This window comes from Oncorhynchus gorbuscha, unplaced genomic scaffold (genome assembly GCF_021184085.1).
Source record: "Oncorhynchus gorbuscha isolate QuinsamMale2020 ecotype Even-year unplaced genomic scaffold, OgorEven_v1.0 Un_scaffold_909, whole genome shotgun sequence".
Lineage (NCBI taxonomy): Eukaryota > Metazoa > Chordata > Actinopteri > Salmoniformes > Salmonidae > Oncorhynchus > Oncorhynchus gorbuscha.
This window is the reverse complement of record NW_025745677.1, coordinates 187,472-213,053: the sequence shown is the minus strand read 5'-3', so window position 1 is coordinate 213,053 and position 25,582 is coordinate 187,472. Positions and strand designations below refer to the sequence as shown.

Here is a 25,582-nt window from a genome sequence, read left to right as displayed (position 1 = left end):
ATTCTAGGAATTTCAGGGTAAATTTACTGGAATTTTGCAACACTTAGCCCCTCCCACTAGCACTCCATTACTTCTTAGACTCTAGCCAATCGTCTTTGAGCAGTGTGGTGGTTGTATGATGTGATGTAATGCGATGATGAATCTCCATGTGTTTTTTTTCAGATGTATTTAGTTGTTCGACCTCGTTTTACCTCGTGTTTTGGGAGGCTATGTTATTTACTCACACCTTTTCATTTTTTTATTTTATTTTACCTTTATTTAACTAGGCAAGTCAGTTAAGAACACATTCTTATAATAAACCTCTACATTCTTATTTTCAAGAAATAAACCTCTACTTGGTATTTTTATTTTGTCATAGCCTGAGTGAGGGTCTGTTTATGTGATCATACCATCTCCTTGTAATGGATAAGGACATTTTAATGGTGGCAAGAGAAAGCAGATCTGGGACCAGGCTAACTGGCGAGAACAAACGGGTCTGGGACCAGGCTAACTGGCGAGAACAAACGGGTCTGGGACCAGGCTAACTGGCAAGAACAAACGGGTCTGGGACCAGGCTAACTGGCGAGAACAAACGGGTCTGGGACCAGGCTAACTGGCGAGAACAAACGGGTCTGGGACCAGGCTAACTGGCGAGAACAAACGGGTCTGGGACCAGGCTAACTGGCAAGAGAAAACAGGTCTGGGACCAGGCTAACTGGCAACAAACAGGTCTGGGACCAGGCTAACTGGCAACAAACAGGTCTGGGACCAGGCTAACTGGCAACAAACAGGTCTGGGACCAGGCTAACTGGCAACAAACAGGTCTGGGACCAGGCTAACTGGCAACAAACAGGTCTGGGACCAGGCTAACTGGCAACAAACAGGTCTGGGACCAGGCTAACTGGCAACAAACAGGTCTGGGACCAGGCTAACTGGCAACAAACAGGTCTGGGACCAGGCTAACTGGCAACAAACAGATCTGGGACCAGGCTAACTGGCAAGAGAAAACAGATCTGTGACCAGGCTAACTGGCAAGAGAAAACAGATCTGGGACCAGGCTAACTGGCAAGAGAAAACAGGTCTGTGACCAGGCTGACTGGCAAGAGAAAACAGGTCTGGGACCAGGCTGACTGGCAAGAGAAAACAGGTCTGTGACCAGGCTGACTGGCAAGAGAAAACAGGTCTGGGACCAGGCTGACTGGCAAGAGAAAACAGGTCTGGGACCAGGCTAACTGGAAAGAACAAACAGGTCTGTGACCAGGCTAACTGGAAAGAACAAACAGGTCTGGGACCAGGCTAACTGGAAAGAACAAACAGGTCTGTGACCAGGCTAACTGGCAACAAACAGGTCTGTGACCAGGCTAACTGGAAAGAACAAACAGGTCTGTGACCAGGCTGACTGGCAACAACAAACAGGTCTGGGACCAGGCTAACTGGCAACAAACAGGTCTGGGACCAGGCTAACTGGCTACAAACAGATCTGTGATCAGGCTAACTGGCAACAAACAGGTCTGTGACCAGGCTAACTGGAAAGAACAAACAGGTCTGTGACCAGGCTAACTGGCAACAAACAGGTCTGTGACCAGGCTAACTGGAAAGAACAAACAGGTCTGTGACCAGGCTGACTGGCAACAACAAACAGGTCTGGGACCAGGCTAACTGGCAACAAACAGGTCTGGGACCAGGCTAACTGGCAACAAACAGGTCTGGGACCAGGCTGATTTTTTTTCTCGCTCCAGTCTAAGTCTGAGAGCATCTTCCTTTGTATTCCCTCCTTTCTTTTCATTTATTTCTAAGAAGATTCTATTATCAAGTGAGACATTTTTTTTTTTTAAATTTAATTGGTTGTAGTTGTTCTTCAATGTCCCGCCCACTGCAGTCTCATTTTGATTTGATTGGTTGTAGTTGTTCTTCAATGTCCCGCCCACTGCAGTCTCATTTTGATTTGATTGGTTGTAGTTGTTGTTCAATGTCCCGCCCACTGCAGTCTCATTTTGATTTGATTGGTTGTAGTTGTTCTTCAATGTCCCGCCCACTGCAGTCTCATTTTGATTTGATTGGTTGTATTACGACAGAGATGTGGTTATCCCACCTATCTTATCGTAACATGAATGCACTAACTTGTAAATCGCTCTGGATAAGAATATCATGATGACGTTGACAAATGAAATGCTATTTCTGGGACTTCTTTCTCTTCTGCGATATTAAACATGCAACTTGTCTGAGTGAATGCAATGTGTATACAATACTAAGTTATACCAGATCAAGAAAAAAACATTATTTTAGAAACTTAAAAAATAAAAAAATTAAAAAAAATTGTGCGAAATATGACGATAAAATTATAATGACACATGTATTTGTATTTATTAAATTTTTGTTCTCTTTTTAATAAATTGATGTCGTTTTTTAATTTTTTTATTTAACTAGGCAAGTCAGTTAAGAATAAATTGTTATTTACAATGACGGCCTACACCGGCCAAAACCGTAACCCGGACGACGCTGGACCAATTGTGCACCGCCCTATGGGACTCCCAATCACGGCCGTTTAGTTAAGGATAAATGGGATGTTATAAACTAGGTGTGGCCATTTTGAATGAATGGTTGAGATCTCCTGTACGTTTAGTGGAAGCACGTAGAAGTTAGTAGTTTTATGTTTTAGCATGGTCATCTACTGTGTCTGAAAGAGAGAATGAAGGTCATTTATCAGATGTGCTGTTGTAAAAAAATAAATGTTTGATGCTTAGACATGTCTCATTTGTGACTCCTTTCTGAAAATAATATGTCTACAAAACACTAGGATGTTGGTTGCAATCCAGGCCGTTGTCAAGGCCGTTGCCATGCACAGAATATACAATCTCAAAGTGTTAATTCCCTCACAAAACACACCAATATAATATAGCTATTTTATTTTAAACTACTGAAAAGCTCCCAGACTTTGATTACAGAGGACTTACAGTACTAGACTACTGTCTCCTCCTACCCTGTTGCTGGGTCTGTGTAGATATGACTGATACTGGCCTACTGCTGGGTCTGTGTAGATATGACTGATACTGGCCTACTGCTGGGTCTGTGTAGATATGACTGATACTGGCCTACTGCTGGGTCTGTGTACATATGACTGATACTGGCCTACTGCTGGGTCTAGATATGACTGATACTGGCCTACTGCTGGGTCTGTGTAGATATGACTGATACTGGCCTACTGCTGGGTCTGTGTAGATATGACTGATACTGGCCTACTGCTGGGTCTGTGTAGATATGACTGATACTGGCCTACTGCTGGGTCTGTAGATATGACTGATACTGGCCTACTGCTGGGTCTGTAGATATGACTGATACTGGCCTACTGCTGGGTCTGTAGATATGACTGATACTGGCCTACTGCTGGGTCTGTGTAGATATGACTGATACTGGCCTACTGCTGGGTCTGTGTACATATGACTGATACTGGCCTACTGCTGGGTCTGTAGATATGACTGATACTGGCCTACTGCTGGGTCTGTAGATATGACTGATACTGGCCTACTGCTGGGTCTGTGTACATATGACTGATACTGGCCTACTGCTGGGTCTGTGTACATATGACTGATACTGGCCTACTGCTGGGTCTGTGTACATATGACTGATACTGGCCTACTGCTGGGTCTGTGTAGATATGACTGATACTGGCCTACTGCTGGGTCTGTGTAGATATGACTGATACTGGCCTACTGCTGGGTCTGTAGATATGACTGATACTGGCCTACTGCTGGGTCTGTGTACATATGACTGATACTGGCCTACTGCTGGGTCTGTATATATGACTGATACTGGCCTACTGCTGGGTCTGTGTAGATATGACTGATACTGGCCTACTGCTGGGTCTGTAGATATGACTGATACTGGCCTACTGCTGGGTCTGTGTAGATATGACTGATACTGGCCTACTGCTGGGTCTGTAGATATGACTGATACTGGCCTACTGCTGGGTCTGTAGATATGACTGATACTGGCCTACTGCTGGGTCTGTGTAGATATGACTGATACTGGCCTACTGCTGGGTCTGTAGATATGACTGATACTGGCCTACTGCTGGGTCTGTGTAGATATGACTGATACTGGCCTACTGCTGGGTCTGTGTACATATGACTGATACTGGCCTACTGCTGGGTCTGTGTAGATATGACTGATACTGGCCTACTGCTGGGTCTGTGTACATATGACTGATACTGGCCTACTGCTGGGTCTGTAGATATGACTGATACTGGCCTACTGCTGGGTCTGTGTAGATATGACTGATACTGGCCTACTGCTGGGTCTGTGTAGATATGACTGATACTGGCCTACTGCTGGGTCTGTGTAGATATGACTGATACTGGCCTACTGCTGGGTCTGTGTACATATGACTGATACTGGCCTACTGCTGGGTCTGTGTACATATGACTGATACTGGCCTACTGCTGGGTCTGTGTACATATGACTGATACTGGCCTACTGCTGGGTCTGTGTACATATGACTGATACTGGCCTACTGCTGGGTCTGTGTACATATGACTGATACTGGCCTACTGCTGGGTCTGTGTACATATGACTGATACTGGCCTACTGCTGGGTCTGTGTACATATGACTGATACTGGCCTACTGCTGGGTCTGTGTAGATATGACTGATACTGGCCTACTGCTGGGTCTGTAGATATGACTGATACTGGCCTACTGCTGGGTCTGTGAAGGTATGACGGATACTGACCTACTGCTGGGTCTGTGTACATATGACTGATAGCAAGGCAGAGGAGGTAACTGTAGAAAGATCACATGACCTGCCTCAGCCTGCATACCACCCAGCACCTGATATGGCCTGACACACACACAGACACACACACAGACCGATATGGCCTGAGATACACACACACACACACACACACAGACCGCTATGGCCTGAGACACACACACACACACACACACACACACACACACACACACACACACACACACACACACACACACACACACACACACACACACACACACACACACAGACCAATGTGACCCGAGTGCATTAGGGTGCTGCCCACTGTGTGGGGGGGGGGGGGTCTGGCTAGTAACACGACACTCCCAACCCCCTCTGACAAACACACTCACCCTTCCATCGCTACAGCCCCGAGATCTATCTATCCCAGTGGAGTGGACGGTTCAGGAATACACACACAGTCCTCGCCGTGGATGGTTGGCAGACCAACTAACATGTACCTAGGGAGAAGGCCCTGGACAGAGGAAGAGGGGGGAGTGTTATGACTGAGAAAGCAGAGGAAGAGTGACAAAGTAGAAAGAAAGAAGACGGAGAGAAGTTGACAGAGTTTCAAGAGGCGCTGTCGAAGAATCACGTCCGGACACATTCTCCACGGTCAGTGTGTTGGCGACGTGATGCCGATGATCCGATAGAGGAAGAACAGAGACAGAGAGGGACTGGTCAGAGATCTGACTGTCTGGCCTGAGTTATATACTTTCTGAGAGGGACTGGTCAGAGACCTGACTGTCTGGCCTGAGTTATATACTTTCTGAGAGGGACTGGTCAGAGACCTGACTGTCTGGCCTGAGTTATATACTTTCTGAGGGGGACTGGTCAGAGACCTGACTGTCTGGCCTGAGTTATATACCTTATGAGGGGGACTGGTCAGAGACCTGACTGTCTGGCCTGAGTTATATACTTTATGAGAGGGACTGGTCCGAGACCTGACTGTCTGGCCTGAGTTATATACTTTATGAGGGGGACTGGTCAGAGACCTGACTGTCTGACCTGAGTTATATACTTTCTGAGGGGTCTGGTCCGAGACCTGACTGTCTGGCCTGAGTTATATACTTTCTGAGGGGGACTGGTCAGAGTCCTGACTGTCTGGCCTGAGTTATATACTTTCTGAGGGGGACTGGTCAGAGACCTGACTGTCTGGCCTGAGTTATATACCTTCTGAGGGGGACTGGTCCGAGACCTGACTGTCTGGCCTGAGTTATATACTTTATGAGAGGGACTGGTCCGAGACCTGACTGTCTGGCCTGAGTTATATACTTTATGAGGGGGACTGGTCAGAGACCTGACTGTCTGACCTGAGTTATATACTTTCTGAGGGGTCTGGTCCGAGACCTGACTGTCTGGCCTGAGTTATATACTTTCTGAGAGGGACTGGTCAGAGACCTGACTGTCTGGCCTGAGTTATATACCTTATGAGGGGGACTGGTCAGAGACCTGACTGTCTGGCCTGAGTTATATACTTTATGAGAGGGACTGGTCCGAGACCTGACTGTCTGGCCTGAGTTATATACTTTATGAGGGGGACTGGTCAGAGACCTGACTGTCTGACCTGAGTTATATACTTTCTGAGGGGTCTGGTCCGAGACCTGACTGTCTGGCCTGAGTTATATACTTTCTGAGGGGGACTGGTCAGAGTCCTGACTGTCTGGCCTGAGTTATATACTTTCTGAGGGGGACTGGTCAGAGACCTGACTGTCTGGCCTGAGTTATATACCTTCTGAGGGGGACTGGTCCGAGACCTGACTGTCTGGCCTGAGTTATATACTTTATGAGAGGGACTGGTCCGAGACCTGACTGTCTGGCCTGAGTTATATACTTTATGAGGGGGACTGGTCAGAGACCTGACTGTCTGACCTGAGTTATATACTTTCTGAGGGGTCTGGTCCGAGACCTGACTGTCTGGCCTGAGTTATATACTTTCTGAGAGGGACTGGTCAGAGACCTGACTGTCTGGCCTGAGTTATATACTTTCTGAGGGGGACTGGTCCGAGACCTGACTGTCTGGCCTGAGTTATATACTTTCTGAGGGGGACTGGTCAGAGACCTGACTGTCTGGCCTGAGTTATATACTTTCTGAGAGAGACTGGTCCGAGACCTAACTGTCTGGCCTGAGTCAGTGTCAGTCAGTCCGATATTTGTCTTCTTGTGTTTTGGATCTGTCAGACAGGCCGTCCACCATGTCTGTCCCCCTGGAGCAGGGCTCCTACCCCGGGGACAGGGAGCAGGCAGGTCTGGGGACCCTACAGAGACAGCTCATCTGTCCTATCTGTCTGGAAGTATTCACCAAACCAGTGGTCATCCTGCCATGCCTACACAACCTCTGCAGGAAGTGTGCCAACGACCTCTACCAGGTAAGAGCTAAAAACCAGAGTCGGTCATATTCATCAGAACAGACCGTAGCAAAACATTTTGCAACCGGAAAGGGAAAATAAGCATGTATTGTGAAGCGTGCGTACTGCGTTCAAGTCTCAGTGTGTCTAAAATGGTGTCCTTTCACTGTGAGCTCAGAGGATCTGAAAGCAGTCAAAATAGATCCTGTAGTTGAGAGAAGAGTCAGTCTATATTTAACTGTGTTACTGTAGTTGACATCCTCATATCTCTGAGCGCTGGTGAGAGAGATAATCAAGGAGATTGAATGAGATACTCAACTCCAGCTTCAATTCATTATGAGATACTCAACTCCAGCTTCAATTCATTATGAGATACAACTCCAGCTTCAATTCACAATGAATTCACACCTGTCAGTCTACCTCAGACCCCTCAGCCTCCATCACACTCTTCAGTCTACATCCGACCCTTCAGCCTCCATCACACATCTTCAGCCTCCATCACACATCTTCAGCCTCCATCACACATCTTCAGCCTCCATCACAACTCTTCAGCCTCCATCACACCCTTCAGCCTCCATCACACCCTTCAGCCTCCATCACACCCCTCAGCCTCCATCACACCCTTCAGCCTACCTCAGACCCTTCAGTCTACCTCAGACCCCTCAGCCTCCATCACACCTGTCAGTCTACCTCAGACCCCTCAGCCTCCATCACACCTGTCAGTCTACCTCAGACCCTTCAGTCTACCTCAGACCCTTCGGTCTACCTCAGACCCTTCGGTCTGCCTCAGACCCTTCGGTTCGGTCTGCCTCAGACCCTTCGGTCTGCCTCAGACCCTTCGGTCTGCCTCAGACCCTTCGGTCTACCTCAGACCCTTCGGTCTGCCTCAGACCCTTCGGTCTGCCTCAGACCCTTCGGTCTACCTCAGACCCTTCGGTCTGCCTCAGACCCTTCGGTCTGCCTCAGACCCTTCGGTCTACCTCAGACCCTTCGGTCTGCCTCAGACCCTTCGGTCTACCTCAGACCCTTCGGTCTACCTCAGACCCTTCAGTCATACCTCAGACCCTTCAGTCATACCTCAGACCCTTCAGTCTACCTCAGACCCTTCAGTCTACCTCAGACCCTTCGATCTGCCTCAGACCCTCTTATCCACACAGATACACAAATTATGCCTATCAGGATTTCCAAACAGGGGTTAGAGAGGGATGTTTAACCTCTGACACTCTCACACTTTGCTGCAGTACAGATCCGTAACAGGTGTGTGGATTATGAACTGTTAATTTGAGCCATGGTGAAGACATCTGAGACTATCTTCATAATGGAAGCCAAGGCCTACTTCTACTGCTGTTGTTTAGTTAGTTAGGCCCATGTTAGGCCCAGACTCAGGCCATAGAGATGGACAAGAGTGGAATTCTTAGTGAAGGTGAAGCCTCTTACCAGATCAGGATCGTTATCTGCGACTATCACCGTCTCTATGGTTGTGCTTTTATTGTGAAGTTTGTTTGGCAGGACGAACCCCCCAATAGTATACAGCTTTCAACTGTCAAAACCTCTCAACCAAGCCCCACTAGTGACATAAACAACACTGGTTCCAGACAGTTACTCCCTGGTTCCAGACAGCTACTCCCTGGTTACAGACAGCTACTCCCTGGTTACAGACAGCTACTCCCTGGTTACAGACAGCTACTCCCTGGTTACAGACAGCTACTCCCTGGTTCCAGACAGTTACTCCCTGGTCCCAGACAGCTACTCCCTGGTTACAGACAGCTACTCCCTGGTTACAGACAGTTACTTCCTGGTTACAGACAGTTACTCCCTGGTTCCAGACAATTACTCCCTGGTTACAGACAGTTACTCCCTGGTTACAGACAGTTACTCCCTGGTTACAGACAGTTACTCCCTGGTTCCAGACAGCTACTCCCTGGTTCCAGACAGTTACTCCCTGGTTCCAGACAGCTAATCCCTGGTTCCAGACAGCTACTCCCTGGTTCAAGACAGTTACTCCCTGGTTCCAGACAGCTACTCCCTGGTTACAGACAGCTACTCCCTGGTTACAGACAGTTACTCCCTGGTGACAGACAGTTACTCCCTGGTCCCAGACAGCTACTCCCTGGTGACAGACAGCTACTCCCTGGTTCCAGACAGTTACTCCCTGGTTACAGACAGTTACTCCCTGGTGACAGACAATTACTCCCTGGTTACAGACAGTTACTCCCTGGTTACAGACAGCTACTCCCTGGTTACAGACAGCTACTCCCTGGTTACAGACAGCTACTCCCTGGTTCCAGACAGTTACTCCCTGGTTCCAGACAGCTACTCCCTGGTTACAGACAGTTACTCCCTGGTTACAGACAGCTACTCCCTGGTTACAGACAGCTACTCCCTGGTTACAGACAGCTACTCCCTGGTTCCAGACAGTTACTCCCTGGTCCCAGACAGCTGCTCCCTGGTTACAGACAGTTGCTCCCCGGTTCCAGACAGTTACTCCCTGGTTCCAGACAGCTACTCCCTGGTTCCAGACAGTTACTCCCTGGTTCCAGACAGCTACTCCCTGGTTACAGACAGTTACTCCCTGGTTACAGACAGCTACTCCCTGGTTACAGACAGTTACTCCCTGGTTCCAGACAGCTACTCCCTGGTTCCAGACAGTTACTCCCTGGTCCCAGACAGCTACTCCCTGGTTACAGACAGTTACTCCCGGGTTCCAGACAGCTACTCCCTGGTTACAGACAGTTACTCCCTGGTTACAGACAGTTACTCCCTCATTCTAGACAGCAACTCCCTGGTTCCAGACAGTTAGTCCCTGGTTCCAGACAGTTACTCCCTGGTTACAGACAGTTACTCCATGGTTACAGACAGCTACTCCCTGGTTACAGACAGTTACTCCCTGGTTACAGACAGCTACTCCCTGGTTACAGACATCTACTCCCTGGTTACAGACAGCTACTCCCTGGTTACAGACATCTACTCCCTGGTTACAGACAGCTACTCCTGGTTACAGACATCTACTCCCTGGTTACAGACATCTACTCCCTGGTTACAGACAGCTACTCCCTGGTTACAGACATCTACTCCCTGGTTACAGACAGCTACTCCCTGGTTACAGACAGCTACTCCCTGGTTACAGACATCTACTCCCTGGTTACAGACATCTACTCCCTGGTTACAGACAGCTACTCCCTGGTTACAGACATCTACTCCCTGGTTACAGACAGCTACTCCCTGGTTCCAGACAGCTACTCCCTGGTTACAGACAGTTACTCCCTGGTTACAGACAGTTACTCCCTGGTTACAGACATCTACTCCCTGGTTACAGACATCTACTCCCTGGTTACAGACAGCTACTCCCTGGTTACAGACATCTACTCCCTGGTTACAGACAGCTACTCCCTGGTTACAGACAGCTACTCCCTGGTTACAGACATCTACTCCCTGGTTACAGACAGCTACTCCCTGGTTACAGACAGCTACTCCCTGGTTACAGACAGTTACTCCCTGGTTACAGACAGCTACTCCCTGGTTACAGACATCTACTCCCTGGTTACAGACAGTTACTCCCTGGTTACAGACATCTACTCCCTGGTTACAGACATCTACTCCCTGGTTACAGACATCTGCTCCCTGGTTACAGACATCTGCTCCCTGGTTACAGACACATTCATTTACTGCTCCTCTTCAAACCCAGCCGGTCCGTCATGAAAGAGTGGAGAACTGAGAGGAGTGATCTTCCGTTTTACCCAGAAACAGAGGACAAGAGGACAAGAGGACAATTCTAGAACCTCTATCTGTCTTTCACTCTGTCTCTGATCTCCTCTCCTCTACTACTAAAGTTATTCGATTAAGGAGTCTGCCCTCAGCAACTGCCACTAAATCACAATATCTATAATAATAATAATAATAATCTCCCAGTTGATCAACAAGAGGGTTGGTTATCAGATTACTCTGGATGATGATCTGTGGCTTCAAATGTTTGATACTTTTTGCACGATAATACCTCACTGACGTCAGAACAGCTGTTTCAGAACAGCTGAACGTTGTTTACAGAAAGGAGAGACTTATTTCCCTTTAATACTTAGCGAGAAGATCAGTTGATGTTTTCTGGGAACAGACGGGCAAGTTTCAGGTCGTCCTTATTCCAGTCACTGCTCTCACAAACACCTGGAGAAGTCTCTGGAGCCACATGACTATCATAAAGCAATGTTCTGAGACGTGCAGCAATCCCACGGCACGGACATCATGCTGAGTGTATATGTATGTATACATTATACATTACTTTAGAACACCTACTCATTCAAGGGTTTTATTTATTTTTACTATTTTTCTACATTGTAGAATAATAGTGAAGACAACAAAACTATGAAATAACACCTATGGACTCATGTAGTAACCAAAAAAAGTGTTAGTAACAAATCAAAATATATTTTATAATTGAGATTCTTCAAATAGCCACCATTTGCCTTCATGACAGCTTTGTACACTTTTGGCATTCTCTCAACCAGCTTCACCTGGAATGCTTTTCCAACAGTCTTGAAGGAGTTCCCACATATGCTTAGCACTTGATGGCTGCTTTTCCTTGACTCAACGATTTCCTGTGTGTATTTAGAACGGTCCACCGCCCAAAGGACATCCCGACAACTTAACATACCTTCAGGGAACATCCCGACAACTTAACATACCTTAAGGGAACATTTTGACGTGACATAACCGTGGGAAACATTGGAGTCAACATAGGGCCAGCATCCCTGTGGAACACTGGGTGGTAGCCTAGTGGTTAAGACGTTGGGCCAGTAACCGAAAGGTTGCTGGTTCGAATCCTCAAGCTGACTAGGCAAAATCTGCCGATGTACCTTAAGCAAGGCACTTAACCCTAATTACTCCTGTATGCCACTCTGGATAAGAGTGTCTGCTCAATGACTGAAATGTAAATTAACGCTTTCGGCACCTTGTAGAGTCAATCCCCCTACGAATTGGTCTATAAGAAAGTGGTCAGATGAAGCAGATGCTAAACTACAGGACTGTTTTGCTAGCACCGACTGGAACATGTTCCAGGATTCTTCAGATGGTGTTGAGGAGTACACCACATCAGTCACTTGCTTTATCAATGAGTGCATCGAGGACTTCATCCCCACAGTGACTGTACGTACATACCCCAACCAGAAGCCATGGATTACAGGCAACATTCGCACTGAGCTTAAGGGTAGAGCTGCCAGTTTCAAGGAGCGGGACTCTAACTCGGAAGCTTATAAGAAATCCCACATGTCCTCCAATGAACCATCAAACAGCCAAAGCTTCAATACAGGACTAAGATCGAATTGTACTACACCGGCTCCGACGCTCGTCGGATTTGGCAGGGCCTGCAAACCATTACAGACTACAAAGGGAAGTACAGCCGAGAGCTGCCCAGTGACACGAGCCTACCAGGCGAGCTAAATAACTTCTATGCTCGCTTCGAGGCAAGTAACACTGAAACATGCATGGGAGCATCAGCTGTTCCGGATGACTGTGTGATCACGCTCTCTGCAGCCGATGTGAGTAAGACCTTTAAACAGGTCAACGTTCACAAGGCCGCAGGGCCAGACGGATTACCAAGACGTATTGTCCGAGCATGCACTGACCAACTGGCAAGTGTCTTCGCCGACATTTTCCACCTCTCCCTGTCCGAGTCTGTAATACCAACATGTTTAATGCAGACCAGCATAGTCCCTGTTCCCAAGAAGACAAAGGTAACCTGCCTAAATCACTACCGACCTGTAGCACTCACATCTGTAGCCATGAAATGCTTTGAAAGGCAGGTCATGGCTCACATCAACATCATTGTCCCAGAAACCCTAGACCCACTCCAATTTACATACTGCACCAACAGATCCACAGATGATGCAATCTCTATTGCACTCCACACTGCCCTTTCCCATCTGGACAAAATGAACACCTATGTGAGAATGCTATTCATTGACTACAGCTCAGCGTTCAACACCATAGTGCCCTCAAAGCTCATCACTAAGCTAAGGACCCTGGGACTAAACACCTCCCTCTGCAACTGGATCCTGGACTTCTTGATGGGCCGACCCCAGGTGGTAAGGGTAGGTAACAACACATCCGCCACGCTGATCCTCAACATGGGGGCACCTCAGGGGTGCGTGCTCAGTCCCCTCCTGTACTCCCTGTTCACTCATGCCTCCCAACACCATCATTAAGTTTGCTGATGACACAACGGTGGTAGGCCTGATCACCGACAATTATGAGACAGCCTATAGGGAGGAGGTCAGAGTCCTGGCAGTGTGGTGCCAGGACAACAACCTCTCCCTCAACGTGATCAAGACAAAGAGATGGCAACTGCTCGGCCTCCGACTGCAAGGCACCACAGAGGGTAGTGCATAGATCAAATCAAATTTATTTATATAGCCCTTCGTACATCAGCTGATATCTCAAAGTGCTGTACGGAAACCCAGCCTAAAACCCCAAACAGCAAGCAATGCAGGTGTAGAAGCACGGTGGCTAGGAAAAACTCCCTAGAAAGGCCAAAACCTAGGAAGAAACCTAGAGAGGAACCAGGGTATGTGGGGTGGCCAGTCCTCTTCTGGCTGTGCCAGGTGGAGATTATAACAGAACATGGCCAAGATGTTCAAATGTTCATAAATGACCAGCATGGTTGAATAATAGTAAGGCAGAACAGTTGAAACTGGAGCAGCAACACAGTCAGGTGGACTGGAGACAGCAAGGAGTCATCATGTCAGGTAGTCCTGGGGCATGGTCCTAGGGCTCAGGTCCTCCGAGAGAGAGAATTAGAGAAAGCATATGTGGGGTGGCCAGTCCTCTTCTGGCTGTGCCGGGTGGAGATTATAACAGAACATGGCCAAGATGTTCAAATGTTCATAAATGACCAGCATGGTCGAATAATAATAAGGCAGAACAGTTGAAACTGGAGCAGCAGCATGGCTAGGTGGACTGGGGACAGCAAGGAGTCATCATGTCAGGTAGTCCTGGGGCATGGTCCTAGGGCTCAGGTCCTCCGAGAGAGAGAGAGAAAGAAAGAGAGAAGGAGAGAATTAGAGAACGCACACTTAGATTCACACAGGACACCGAATAGGACAGGAGAAGTACTCCAGATATAACAAACTGACCCTAGCCCCCCGACACACAAACTACTGCAGCATAAATACTGGAGGCTGAGACAGGAGGCATAAGGCCCAGTACATCAATGGGGCCAAGCATCCTGCCACCCTGGACCTCTATACCAGGCGATGTCAGAGGAAGGCCCTAAAAATGTTCAAAGACACCAGCCACCCTTGAAATAGACTGTTCTCTCTGCTACCGCACGGCAAGTGGTACCAGAGCGCCAAGTCTAGGTCCAAGAGGCTTCTAAACAGCTTCTACCCCCAAGCCATAAGACTCCCAAATAGGTCAGCAAATGGCTACCCAGACTATTTGCATTGCCCCCCTTCCCCTACGCTACTGCAACTCTCTGTTATTATCTTTGCATAGTTACTTTAATAACTACCTACATGTACATAATTACCTCGGCACCGGTGCCTCCGCACATTGACACATTGACTCTGTAACGGTACCCCCTGTATATAGCTCCACTATTGTTATTTACTGCTGCTCTTTAATTATTTGTTATTTTTCTCTTACTTTTTAAAGGATTTTCTTAAAACTGCATTGTTGGTTAAGGGCTTGTAAAGTAAGCATTACACCTGTTGTATTCGGCGCATGTGACAAATCAAATTTGATTTGATTTAATGTCTTCTACATTCAGTGTATATATAATGTTCTATATTTAAACTGAGACTCAGCAATATGACATTGCCACGAGCAACAGGAGGAAGTCGGCCCGATACAGCTGTTAACTTCCTGCATTGCTGTGTGTGTGTGTTTATAGACGGCGTGCTGAGTAAGGTGTGTTGCCCTCTCTGTTCCAGGTGGGGTCTGGAGGGAGGTTCCGCTGTCCGTCCTGCAGACAGGAAGTTGTGTTGGACCGTCACGGTGTCTACGGGCTGCAGCGCAACCTGCTGGTAGAGAATATTATTGACGTCTACAAACAGGAGTCCACCAGGTGAGGACAGAGGTCTTTAATGTAAAGATGTTTGGTAAGAGAGGGGATGGGATTAGACAGGGGTGGCCAGGTCAACCCTCCTCTTAGTGGACTATATTATTGACGTCTACAAACAGGAGTCCACCAGGTGAGGACAGAGGTCTTTAATGTAAAGATGTTTGGTAAGAGAGGGGATGGGATTAGACAGGGGTCGCCAGGTCAACCCTCCTCTTAGTGGACTATATTAGTGACGTCTACAACCAGGAGGCCACCAGGTGAGGGAGTGGAATGTGGGTCGCTCTCCTGAAGGTTTCAAAATAAGGATGCCAAAGGAATATCAATAAATTACATCTAGAAGGCATTTTAGTTTTTACTTTGGCTTCCTAATCCTGACTGAGATTCCTCCTCATCTCCTTCCCACAATCCTCCTAGCTCTAGATCCCAGTCGTCAAAGCGTGCGAGCCAGCCCACCTGTGAAGAGCACGATGGTGAGAAGGTCAACATCTACTGCATCACCTGCCAGGTGCCTACCTGTTCCCTCTGCAAGGTGTTCGGTGCTCACAACGCCTGCCAGGTGGCACCGCTAACACAGGTCTACCAGCAGCAGAAGGTGAGTGAGTGAGTGAGGCCACAGGCATGGGTCGCACATTGATGACATCACAGACTGCAACTTTCACCTGGGTAGTGTTCATTAGGGCACACTGTAGCAAAAAATAATAATAATAATAATCTTATTGGACAAGTTCTGTGGGATGATACCTGGGTGTAGAGATGTGCCTTGGGAATCATTGGTTAATTTGTGCTGTAAGATATTTGGGGGCTCACCCCGTATCACATTATACGAGGAAAGAAAGTAGTTACAGGTTTCGCTTCTGTGAAACTTTTTACACTTTAGATGTATGATGATATCATAAAGATGTGTAGAATATGAAAATAAAATTATCCTGACTCACCAGTAACACGTGGCCCACAGTAGCTACGGTAATTCCTCTGTGAAACCTCTGCTTTCTCTCAACAGGCCGAGCTGAGTGAGGTGGTTAGCTCCTTGGTGGCATCGAACAGCCAGGTCCAAGCCTTCATCAATGAGTTGGAAGTGACCTGCAAGAATGTTGAGGTTAGTGCCTTTTGTGTCTGTTCTACTTTGGTGTATTGTCGTGTACACCCATAAAGTGCTGCTTGGCTTTGATCAGTAACACTCCGCTAATGCACTATTGTAAAGTGACTGTTCCACTGGATGTCATAAGGTGAATGCACCAATGTGTAAGTCGCTCTGGATAAGAGCGTCTGCTAAATGACTTAAATGTAAATGTAAATGTTGTCCTCGCGACATCCCAGGAACGTCCCAAAATGATCCCCTAAAGTTGTCAGGACGTCTGAAAAGTTTGAGCGCATGTCTGTGTCTCTACAGGAGAACAGTAAGACCCAGAAGCAGACGGTGTGTGAGAAGTTTAACCGCATGCTCGCCATCCTGGAGGAGCGACAGAGAATCATGAAGCAGCGAGTCACGTACGAGCAGGAGGAGAAGACGGGTCACGCTCGATCGCTGGTGCGATCCTACAGAGAGAGCGTAGAGGCCAGCACCAAACTGGTAGAGACTGCTATGACCACCATGCAGGAACCTGAGATGGCTGCCTTCATGAAGGTACCATACCGTACAATACCATACAATACAGTATGATACCATACAATACAATACAGTACGATACCATACAATACCATACAATACAGTATGATACAATACAATACAGTATGATACCATACAATACAGTATGATACCATACAATACAGTACTATACCATACAATACCATACAATACAGTACGATACCGTACAATACCATACAATACAGTATGATACCATACAATACCATACAATACAGTATGATACCATACAATACCATACAATACAGTACGATACCGTACAATACCATACAATACAGTATGATACCGTACAATACCATACAATACAGTATGATACCATTCAATACAGTATGATACCATACAATACCATACAATACAGTATAATACCACACAATACAATACAGTATAATACCATACAATACAGTATGATACCATACAATATAGTATGATACCATACAATACCATACAATACAGTATGATACCATACAATACAGTATGATACCATACAATACCATACAATACAGTATAATACCATTCAATACAGTACGATACCATACAATACAGTATGATACCATACAATACCATACAATACAGTATGATACCATACAATACCATACAATACAGTATAATACCATTCAATACAGTATGATACCATACAATACATTATGATACCATACAATACCACACAATACAGTATAATACCATTCAATACAGTATGATACCATACAATACCATACAATACAGTATAATACCACACAATACAATACAGTATAATACCATACAATACCATACAATACAATACAGTACGATACCATACAATACAGTATAATACCATACAATACCATACAATACAATACAGTATGATACCATACAATACAGTATGATACCATACAATACCATACAATACAGTATGATACCATACAATATAGTATGATACCATACAATACCATACAATACAGTATGATACCATACAATACCATACAATACAGTATGATACCATTCAATACAGTATGATACCATACAATACCATACAATACAGTATAATACCACACAATACAATACAGTATAATAATACAATACAGTATGATATAATACCATACAATACAGTATGATACCAATTTGTGTCACCAAATACCTAAATACTTAAATGTAAATGTAAATGATACCATACAATATAGTATGATACCATACAATACCATACAATACAGTATGATACCATACAATACCATACAATACAGTATGATACCATACAATACAGTATGATACCATACAATACCATACAATACAGTACAATACCAAATGATACCATACAATACAGTATGATACCATACAATACAATACAGTATAATACCATACAATACAATACAATACAGTATGATACCATACGATACCATACAATACAGTACAATACAATACAATACAATACAGTATGATACCATACAATACAATACAGTACGATACCATACGATACAGTACGATACCATACAATACAGTATGATACCATACAATACCATACAATACAGTACTATACCATACAATACAATACAGTATGATACCATACAATACCATACAATACCATACAATACAATACAGTACGATACCATACAATACAATACGATACCATACGATACCATACAATACAGTACTATACCATACAATACAGTAGGATACCATACAATACCATACAATACAGTACTATACCATACAATACAATACAGTACAGTATGATACCATACAATACCATACAATACAGTATGATACAATACAATACGATACCATACGATACCATACAATACAGTATGATACCATACAATACAATACAATACAGTATAATACCATACAATACAATACAATACAGTATGACACCATACGATACCATACAATACAGTACAATACAATACAATACAGTATGATACCATACAATACAATACAGTACGATACCATACGATACAGTATGATACCATACAATACCATACAATACAGTACTATACCATACAATACAATACAGTATGATACCATACAATACCATACAATACCATACAATACAATACAGTACGATACCATACAATACAATACGATACCATACGATACCATACAATACAATACCATACAATACAATACAATACAATACAGTATGATACCATACAATACAATACAGTACGATACCATACGATACAGTATGATACCATACAATACCATACAATACAGTACTATACCATACAATACAATACAGTATGATACCATACAATACCATACAATACCATACAATACAGTACTATACCATACAATACAATACAGTATGATACCATACAATACCATACAATACAATACAGTACGATACCATACAATACCATACACCACAGTATGATACCATACAATACCATACAATACAGTACGATACCATACAATACAGTACGGTACCATACAATACAGTATGGTACCATACAATACAATACAATACAGTATGATACCATACGATACCATACAATACAGTACAATACAATACAGTATGATACCATACAATACAATACAGTACGATACCATACGATACAGTACGATACCATACAATACAGTATGATACCATACAATACCATACAATACAGTACTATACCATACAATACAATACAGTATGATACCATACAATACCATACAATACAGTACGATACCATACAATACAATACTATACCATACGATACCATACAATACAGTACTATACCATACAATACAGTAGGATACCAATACAATACCATACGATACCATACAATATGATACCATACAATACCATACAATACAATACAGTATGATACCATACAATACCATACAATACAGTACAATACCATACAATACCATACAATACCATACAATACAGTACAATACCATACAATACAGTACGATACCATACAATACAGTACGATAGCATACGATACCATACAATACAGTATGATAACATACAATACAGTACGATACAATACAATACACTACGATACCATACAATACAGTACTATACCGTACAATTCAATACAGTACTATACCATACGATACCATACAATAAAGTACTATACCGTACAATACAATACAGTACTATACCATACGATACCATACAATACAGTATGATAACATACAATACAGTACGATACAATACAATACACTACGATACCATACAATACAGTACTATACCGTACAATACAATACAGTACTATACCATACGATACCATACAATACAATACGATACCGTACAATACAATACAATTCAGTACGATACCATACAATACAGTACTATACCATACAATACAATACAGTACTATACTGTACAATACAATACAGTACTATACCATACGATACCATACAATACAATATAGTACGATACCATACAATACAATACAGTACGATACGATACCATACAGTACAATACAGTACGATGCCATACAATACAATACAGTACGATACCATACGATACCATTCAATACAATACAGTACGATACAATACAATACAATACAGTACTATACCATACAATACAATACAGTACTATACCATATGATACCATACAATACCATACAATACAATTCAGTACGATACCATACAATACAGTAGGATGCCATACAATACAATACGATACCGTACAATACAATACAGTACGATGCCGTACAATTCAGTACGATACCATACAGTACGATGCCATACAATACAATACAGTGAGATGCCATACAATACCATACAATACAATATAGTACGATACCATACAATACCATACAGTGAGATGCCATACAATACCATACAATACAATATAGTACGATACCATACAATACCATACAGTGAGATGCCATACAATACCATACAATACAATATAGTACGATACCATTCAATACAATACAGTACAATACAATACAATACAGTACGATACGATACCATACAGTACGATACGATACCATACAATACAATACAGTACGATGCCATACAATACAATACAGTACGATACCATACGATACCATTCAATACAATACAGTACGATACAATACAATACAGTACGATACGATACCATACAATACAGTACGATACCATACAATACAATACAGTACGATACCACATGATACCATACAATACAATACAGTACGATACCATACAATACAATACAATACAGTACGATGCCATACGATACCATACAGTACGATGCCATACAATACAGTACGATACCATACAATACAATACAGTACGATACCATACAATTCAGTACGATACAATACAGTAAGATGCCATACAATACAGTACGATACCATACAATACAATACAGTACGATGCTATACAATACAATACAGTACGATACCATACAATACAGTACGATACCAAACAGAACAGTACGATACCAAACAGAACAGTACGATACCATACAATACAATACAATACAATACGATACAATACAATACCATACAGTACAGTACGATACCATACAATACAGTACGATACCATACAATACAATACAGTACGATACCATACAATACCATACAATACAGTACTATACCATACAATACCATACAATACAGTACTATACCATACAATACCATACAATACCATACAATACAGTACTATACCATACAATACCATACAATACAGTACTATACCATACAATACCATACAATACAGTTCGATACCATACGATACAGTACGATACCAAACAGTACAGTACGATACCAAACAGTACAGTACGATACCAAACAGTACAGTATGATACGGGACGCAGTACGATGCAACATGATAGTTTCAAGTTTTATTAGTCATATGTACAGGATACACATGGTATACATCGTCCAATGAAATGCTTCCTTGTAGGTTCCTTAAAGAACAATGCAACAACAATAATGAATAATTAAAGATAAGAACAGGAACATAAAGTATATGTCTCAGTAGAATAGAATAAACATTTTAGCTTAATTATAATATAAGAAGGCACAATGTATAGTACAATATTTACATGTGAAGGTTGAGGGAAATGTGTTTAAATTGTGGAGTATTTATCATTCATAATAAGAGTCTAGTAGCAGCAGTTGTGATGTGTGGGTTGTGTGTGTGTGTGTGTGTGTGTGTGTGTGTGTGTGTGTGTGTGTGTGTGTGTGTGTGTGTGTGTGTGTGTGTGTGTGTGTGTGTGTGTGTGTGTGTGTGTGTGTGTGTGTGTGTGTGTGTGTGTGTGTGTGTGTGTGTGTCAAATCGAATCAAATCTAATTGTATTTGTTACACTACAAGATGTGTAGACCTTATCGTGAAATGCTTACTTACAAGCCTTTAACCAACAATGCTGTTCAAGAAATAGAGTTAAGAAAATATTTACGAAATAAACTAAAAGTAAAAAAATTAAATACAAGTAACCCAGTAAAATAACAATGTGGAGGCTATATATGGGGTATTACGGTACAGAGTCAATGTGGAGGCTATATACAGGGTATTACGGTACAGAGTCAATGTGGAGGCTATATACGGGGTATTACGGTACAGAGTCAATGTGGAGGCTATATACGGGGTATTACGGTACAGAGTCAATGTGGAGGCTATATACAGGGAGTACTGGTACAGAGTCAATGTGGAGGCTATATATGGGGTATTACAGTACAGAGTCAATGTGGAGGCTATATACAGGGTATTACGGTACAGAGTCAATGTGGAGGCTATATACAGGGAGTACTGGTACAGAGTCAATGTGGAGGCTATATACGGGGTATTACGGTACAGAGTCAATGTGGAGGCTATATACAGGGTATTACGGTACAGAGTCAATGTGGAAGCTATATACAGGGTGTTACGGTACAGAGTCAATGTGGAGGCTATATACAGGGTATTACGGTACAGAGTCAATGTGGAGGCTATATACAGGGTATTACGGTACAGAGTCAATGTGGAGGCTAAATACAGGGTGTTACGGTACAGAGTCAATGTGGAGGCTATATACAGGGTATTATGGTACAGAGTCAATGTGGAGGCTATATACAGGGAGTACTGGTACAGAGTCAATGTGGAGGCTATAGAACCTGTCTCTGAGCCTGTTGCTATCAGACCTCATGCCCGACGGTAAGGGACTGAACAGTTCCGTGGCTGGGGTGTGTGGGGGTCCTTGATGATGCGGCTGGCCTTCCTCAGGCACCGCTTTGAATAGACGTCCCGGGTGGGTGGGGTCCCAGTGATGTACTGGGCCAACTGGTGGACCTTTCGGTCGTGGACAGAGCAATTCCCGTACCAGGCCGTGATGCAACCAGCCGTATTTAGGAATTTTTTAGGTATTTAGGAAGTAGAGACGCTGTTGTGCCCTCTTGACCAGAGTGGTGGAGGTGTTGGTCCATGTTAAGTCTTCGGTGATGTGGACGCAGAGGAACTGACTCTCTACTGCAGTCCTGTTGATGTGGATGGTGAGGACCTGACTCTCTACTGCAGTCCTGTTGATGTGGATGGTGAGGAACTGACTCTCTCTACTGCAGTCCTGTTGATGTGGATGGTGAGGAACTGACTCTCTCTACTGCAGTCCTGTTGATGTGGATGGTGAGGAACTGACTCTCTCTACTGCAGTCCTGTTGATGTGGATGGAGGTGTTGGTCCATGTTAAGTCCTCGGTGATGAGGATGGTGAGGAACTGACTCTCTCTACTGCAGTCCTGTTGATGTGGATGGTGAGGAACTGACTCTCTCTACTGCAGTCCTGTTGATGTGGATGGAGGTGTTGGTCCATGTTAAGTTCTCTGTGATGTGGACGCTGAGGAAATGACTCTCTCTGCTGGAAGTGTTGTTCCCAATCCTCACAGCCTGTGGTCGGCCCGTCAGGAAGTCCACGATCCAGTTGCAGAGGGTGGTGTCCAGACCCAAGGGCTCTGAGCTTGGTGTCGAGTTTGGAGGGAACAATAGTGTTGAATTGTAGTCAATGAACAGTATTTTCACATAGGCGTTCCTCTTGTCCAGATGTGTTACGCCCGTGTGAGTAGCGATGGAAATAACATCTTCCGTGGTTCTGTTGGAGTGCGTCCAGCGTGCCTGGCATGTGGGCCATGACCTGAACTGGCGGGCATGTCACCTTAGTTTTTATTGGGCACTGGGATGATGGTGGTCTCCTTGAAGTAGGTGGGGACTACAGCGAAACAGGGACAAGTTAAAGATGTCCGAGAAGACGCCCGCCAGTTGGTCAGCACACACCCTGAGGACGCGACCAGGGATTCCATCAGTGCTGGTGGTTTTGTGAGTCTGCACTCTTTTTTTTTTTTTGAGTTTTCCTCACACCAGCCTCGGAGAATGAAAGCACCTGGTCGTCCAGAGCAGTGAAATTCTTCCTGGATGGCTCGGTATTGTCTACCTCAAAGCGAGCATAGAGTGTTTTGTGCTCGTCTGGGACGGAGGCTTCAGTGGGAACCACACCACTGGATTTGCCTATGTATTCTGTGATAGTCTGTAGTCCTTGCCACATCCGAGTCGAAATTGTCGAACATCAATTCAAGTTTGAGTCTCTATTGTCTTTTGAGTCCCTAATGGATTTACGGACCACGTACCTGCTTGCCCTGTACGCGTGGTGTGTCACCGAGTCATCGGGGTTCATTCTGCTGACAGTGAATGCTCTCAGCATGGTACGGATATCTCCGTTCGTCCAGGGTTTTTGGTTGGGGTACGTCCAGATTGTTATTGTGGGTACATGAAGAATGTGACCGAAGATGTATATTCACTCAATATTGATGGATGCAATACAATACAATACAATATTGAAAGACTTTGAAAACATATTTCATACTGGAATTCTTGTTATCTATCTTTTACGTTAATTTCTTTTAATAATTTTGTCTTTTTCCCTTTTTCTCAGATTGCAAAAGACTTGATTTTAAAGTGAGTGAGTCTTATTTTTAATCTGGTACTGATAATAAGTAACTCATAATAAATAACTAATAAGACGTAACTAATAATGAGTAACTAATAAGAAGTACGATTTGTTAGAAGTTTGGAACGGTTTGGGACATTCTACTGATCAATACTTTGCAGTCTTTCTATTTTGTTTCTGTCTCATTCAAACTCTCTGTCTGTCCCACATTCTGTCTATCCTTCTCTCTGTCCTTCTCTCTGTGTTTGTGCTGCCTCATTTATATCCCCATCTCCTTGCCAGGGTGAATGTGGCGTCCAGTACCTGCATCGTGGAGACCCTGGAGCCTGGTTATGAGAACATGGACCACTACAGAGTCAACTTCAACGCAGAGAAGAGGGCTCTGTACAAGTTGGACTTCATCAAAGGTACCGTGGCTGCTTCTGACCTATCATTATTTTCCCTATATAGAGCACCACTATCTTTTAGGCAGAGCCCCAGTGGCCATCAGTGTGTTCTACTGATGTTCTGTGTGGATACTCCACATCAGCAGTAGAGAAGACACACCTAACCTGTTTTATTGTCTCTGTTCATTGTAGAGGAGGAGGAGGGAGAGGAGGTTCCTGAGGAGGCAGAACCGGAACCAGAATGTGAACCAGTTCTGGACTTAGAACCGGAGGCCGTTCTGGAACCAGCAACAGTTCATGAACCAATGGCACTGCCAGTACTGGTGCAAGAACGAGAGCCAGAATCAGTACCACAGCCAGTGCTAGAGGAAGAACTACAGACAGAACCAGAGCAGGTGCCAGTGACAAAGCGACAGCTAGTTCCAGAACATGGGACAGTTCTAGAACCAGTAGCATTTCCAGAACATGTGACAGTTCTAGAGCCGCTGGAAGTTCTAGAACCAGAGTCAGCATCCAGTCAGGTCCTGGATGCAGAGCCTGTGTTGGAGCTGAAGACAGTGGGAGAGTGTTGGGGACTGAAGGACCCAGCAGAGCTGAC

At 44.3% G+C, this 25,582-nt stretch overlaps 1 protein-coding gene and 1 long non-coding RNA gene across 2 annotated transcripts; both read left to right on the top strand.

Annotated features, from left to right (window-relative positions):
• The first annotated feature begins 1,093 nt into the window (after window positions 1–1,093).
• On the top strand, window positions 1,094–2,722 carry LOC124019419. The gene is made up of 2 exons (XR_006835777.1): window positions 1,094–1,327; window positions 1,622–2,722. It is a non-coding gene; the product is annotated as an uncharacterized LOC124019419 (long non-coding RNA).
• Window positions 2,723–5,330: 2,608 nt separating this feature from the next.
• On the top strand, window positions 5,331–25,581 carry LOC124019412 (E3 ubiquitin-protein ligase TRIM63-like). Its single transcript, XM_046334747.1, has 10 exons — window positions 5,331–5,360; window positions 6,931–7,114; window positions 15,013–15,146; window positions 15,558–15,735; window positions 16,144–16,239; window positions 16,534–16,767; window positions 24,584–24,606; window positions 24,881–25,005; window positions 25,177–25,541; window positions 25,576–25,581. The coding sequence occupies exons 2-10, from the start codon at window positions 6,941–6,943 to the stop codon at window positions 25,579–25,581; spliced, it is 1,335 nt and encodes a 444-aa protein (XP_046190703.1). The 5' UTR covers window positions 5,331–5,360; window positions 6,931–6,940.
• The last annotated feature ends 1 nt before the right edge of the window (window position 25,582 follows it).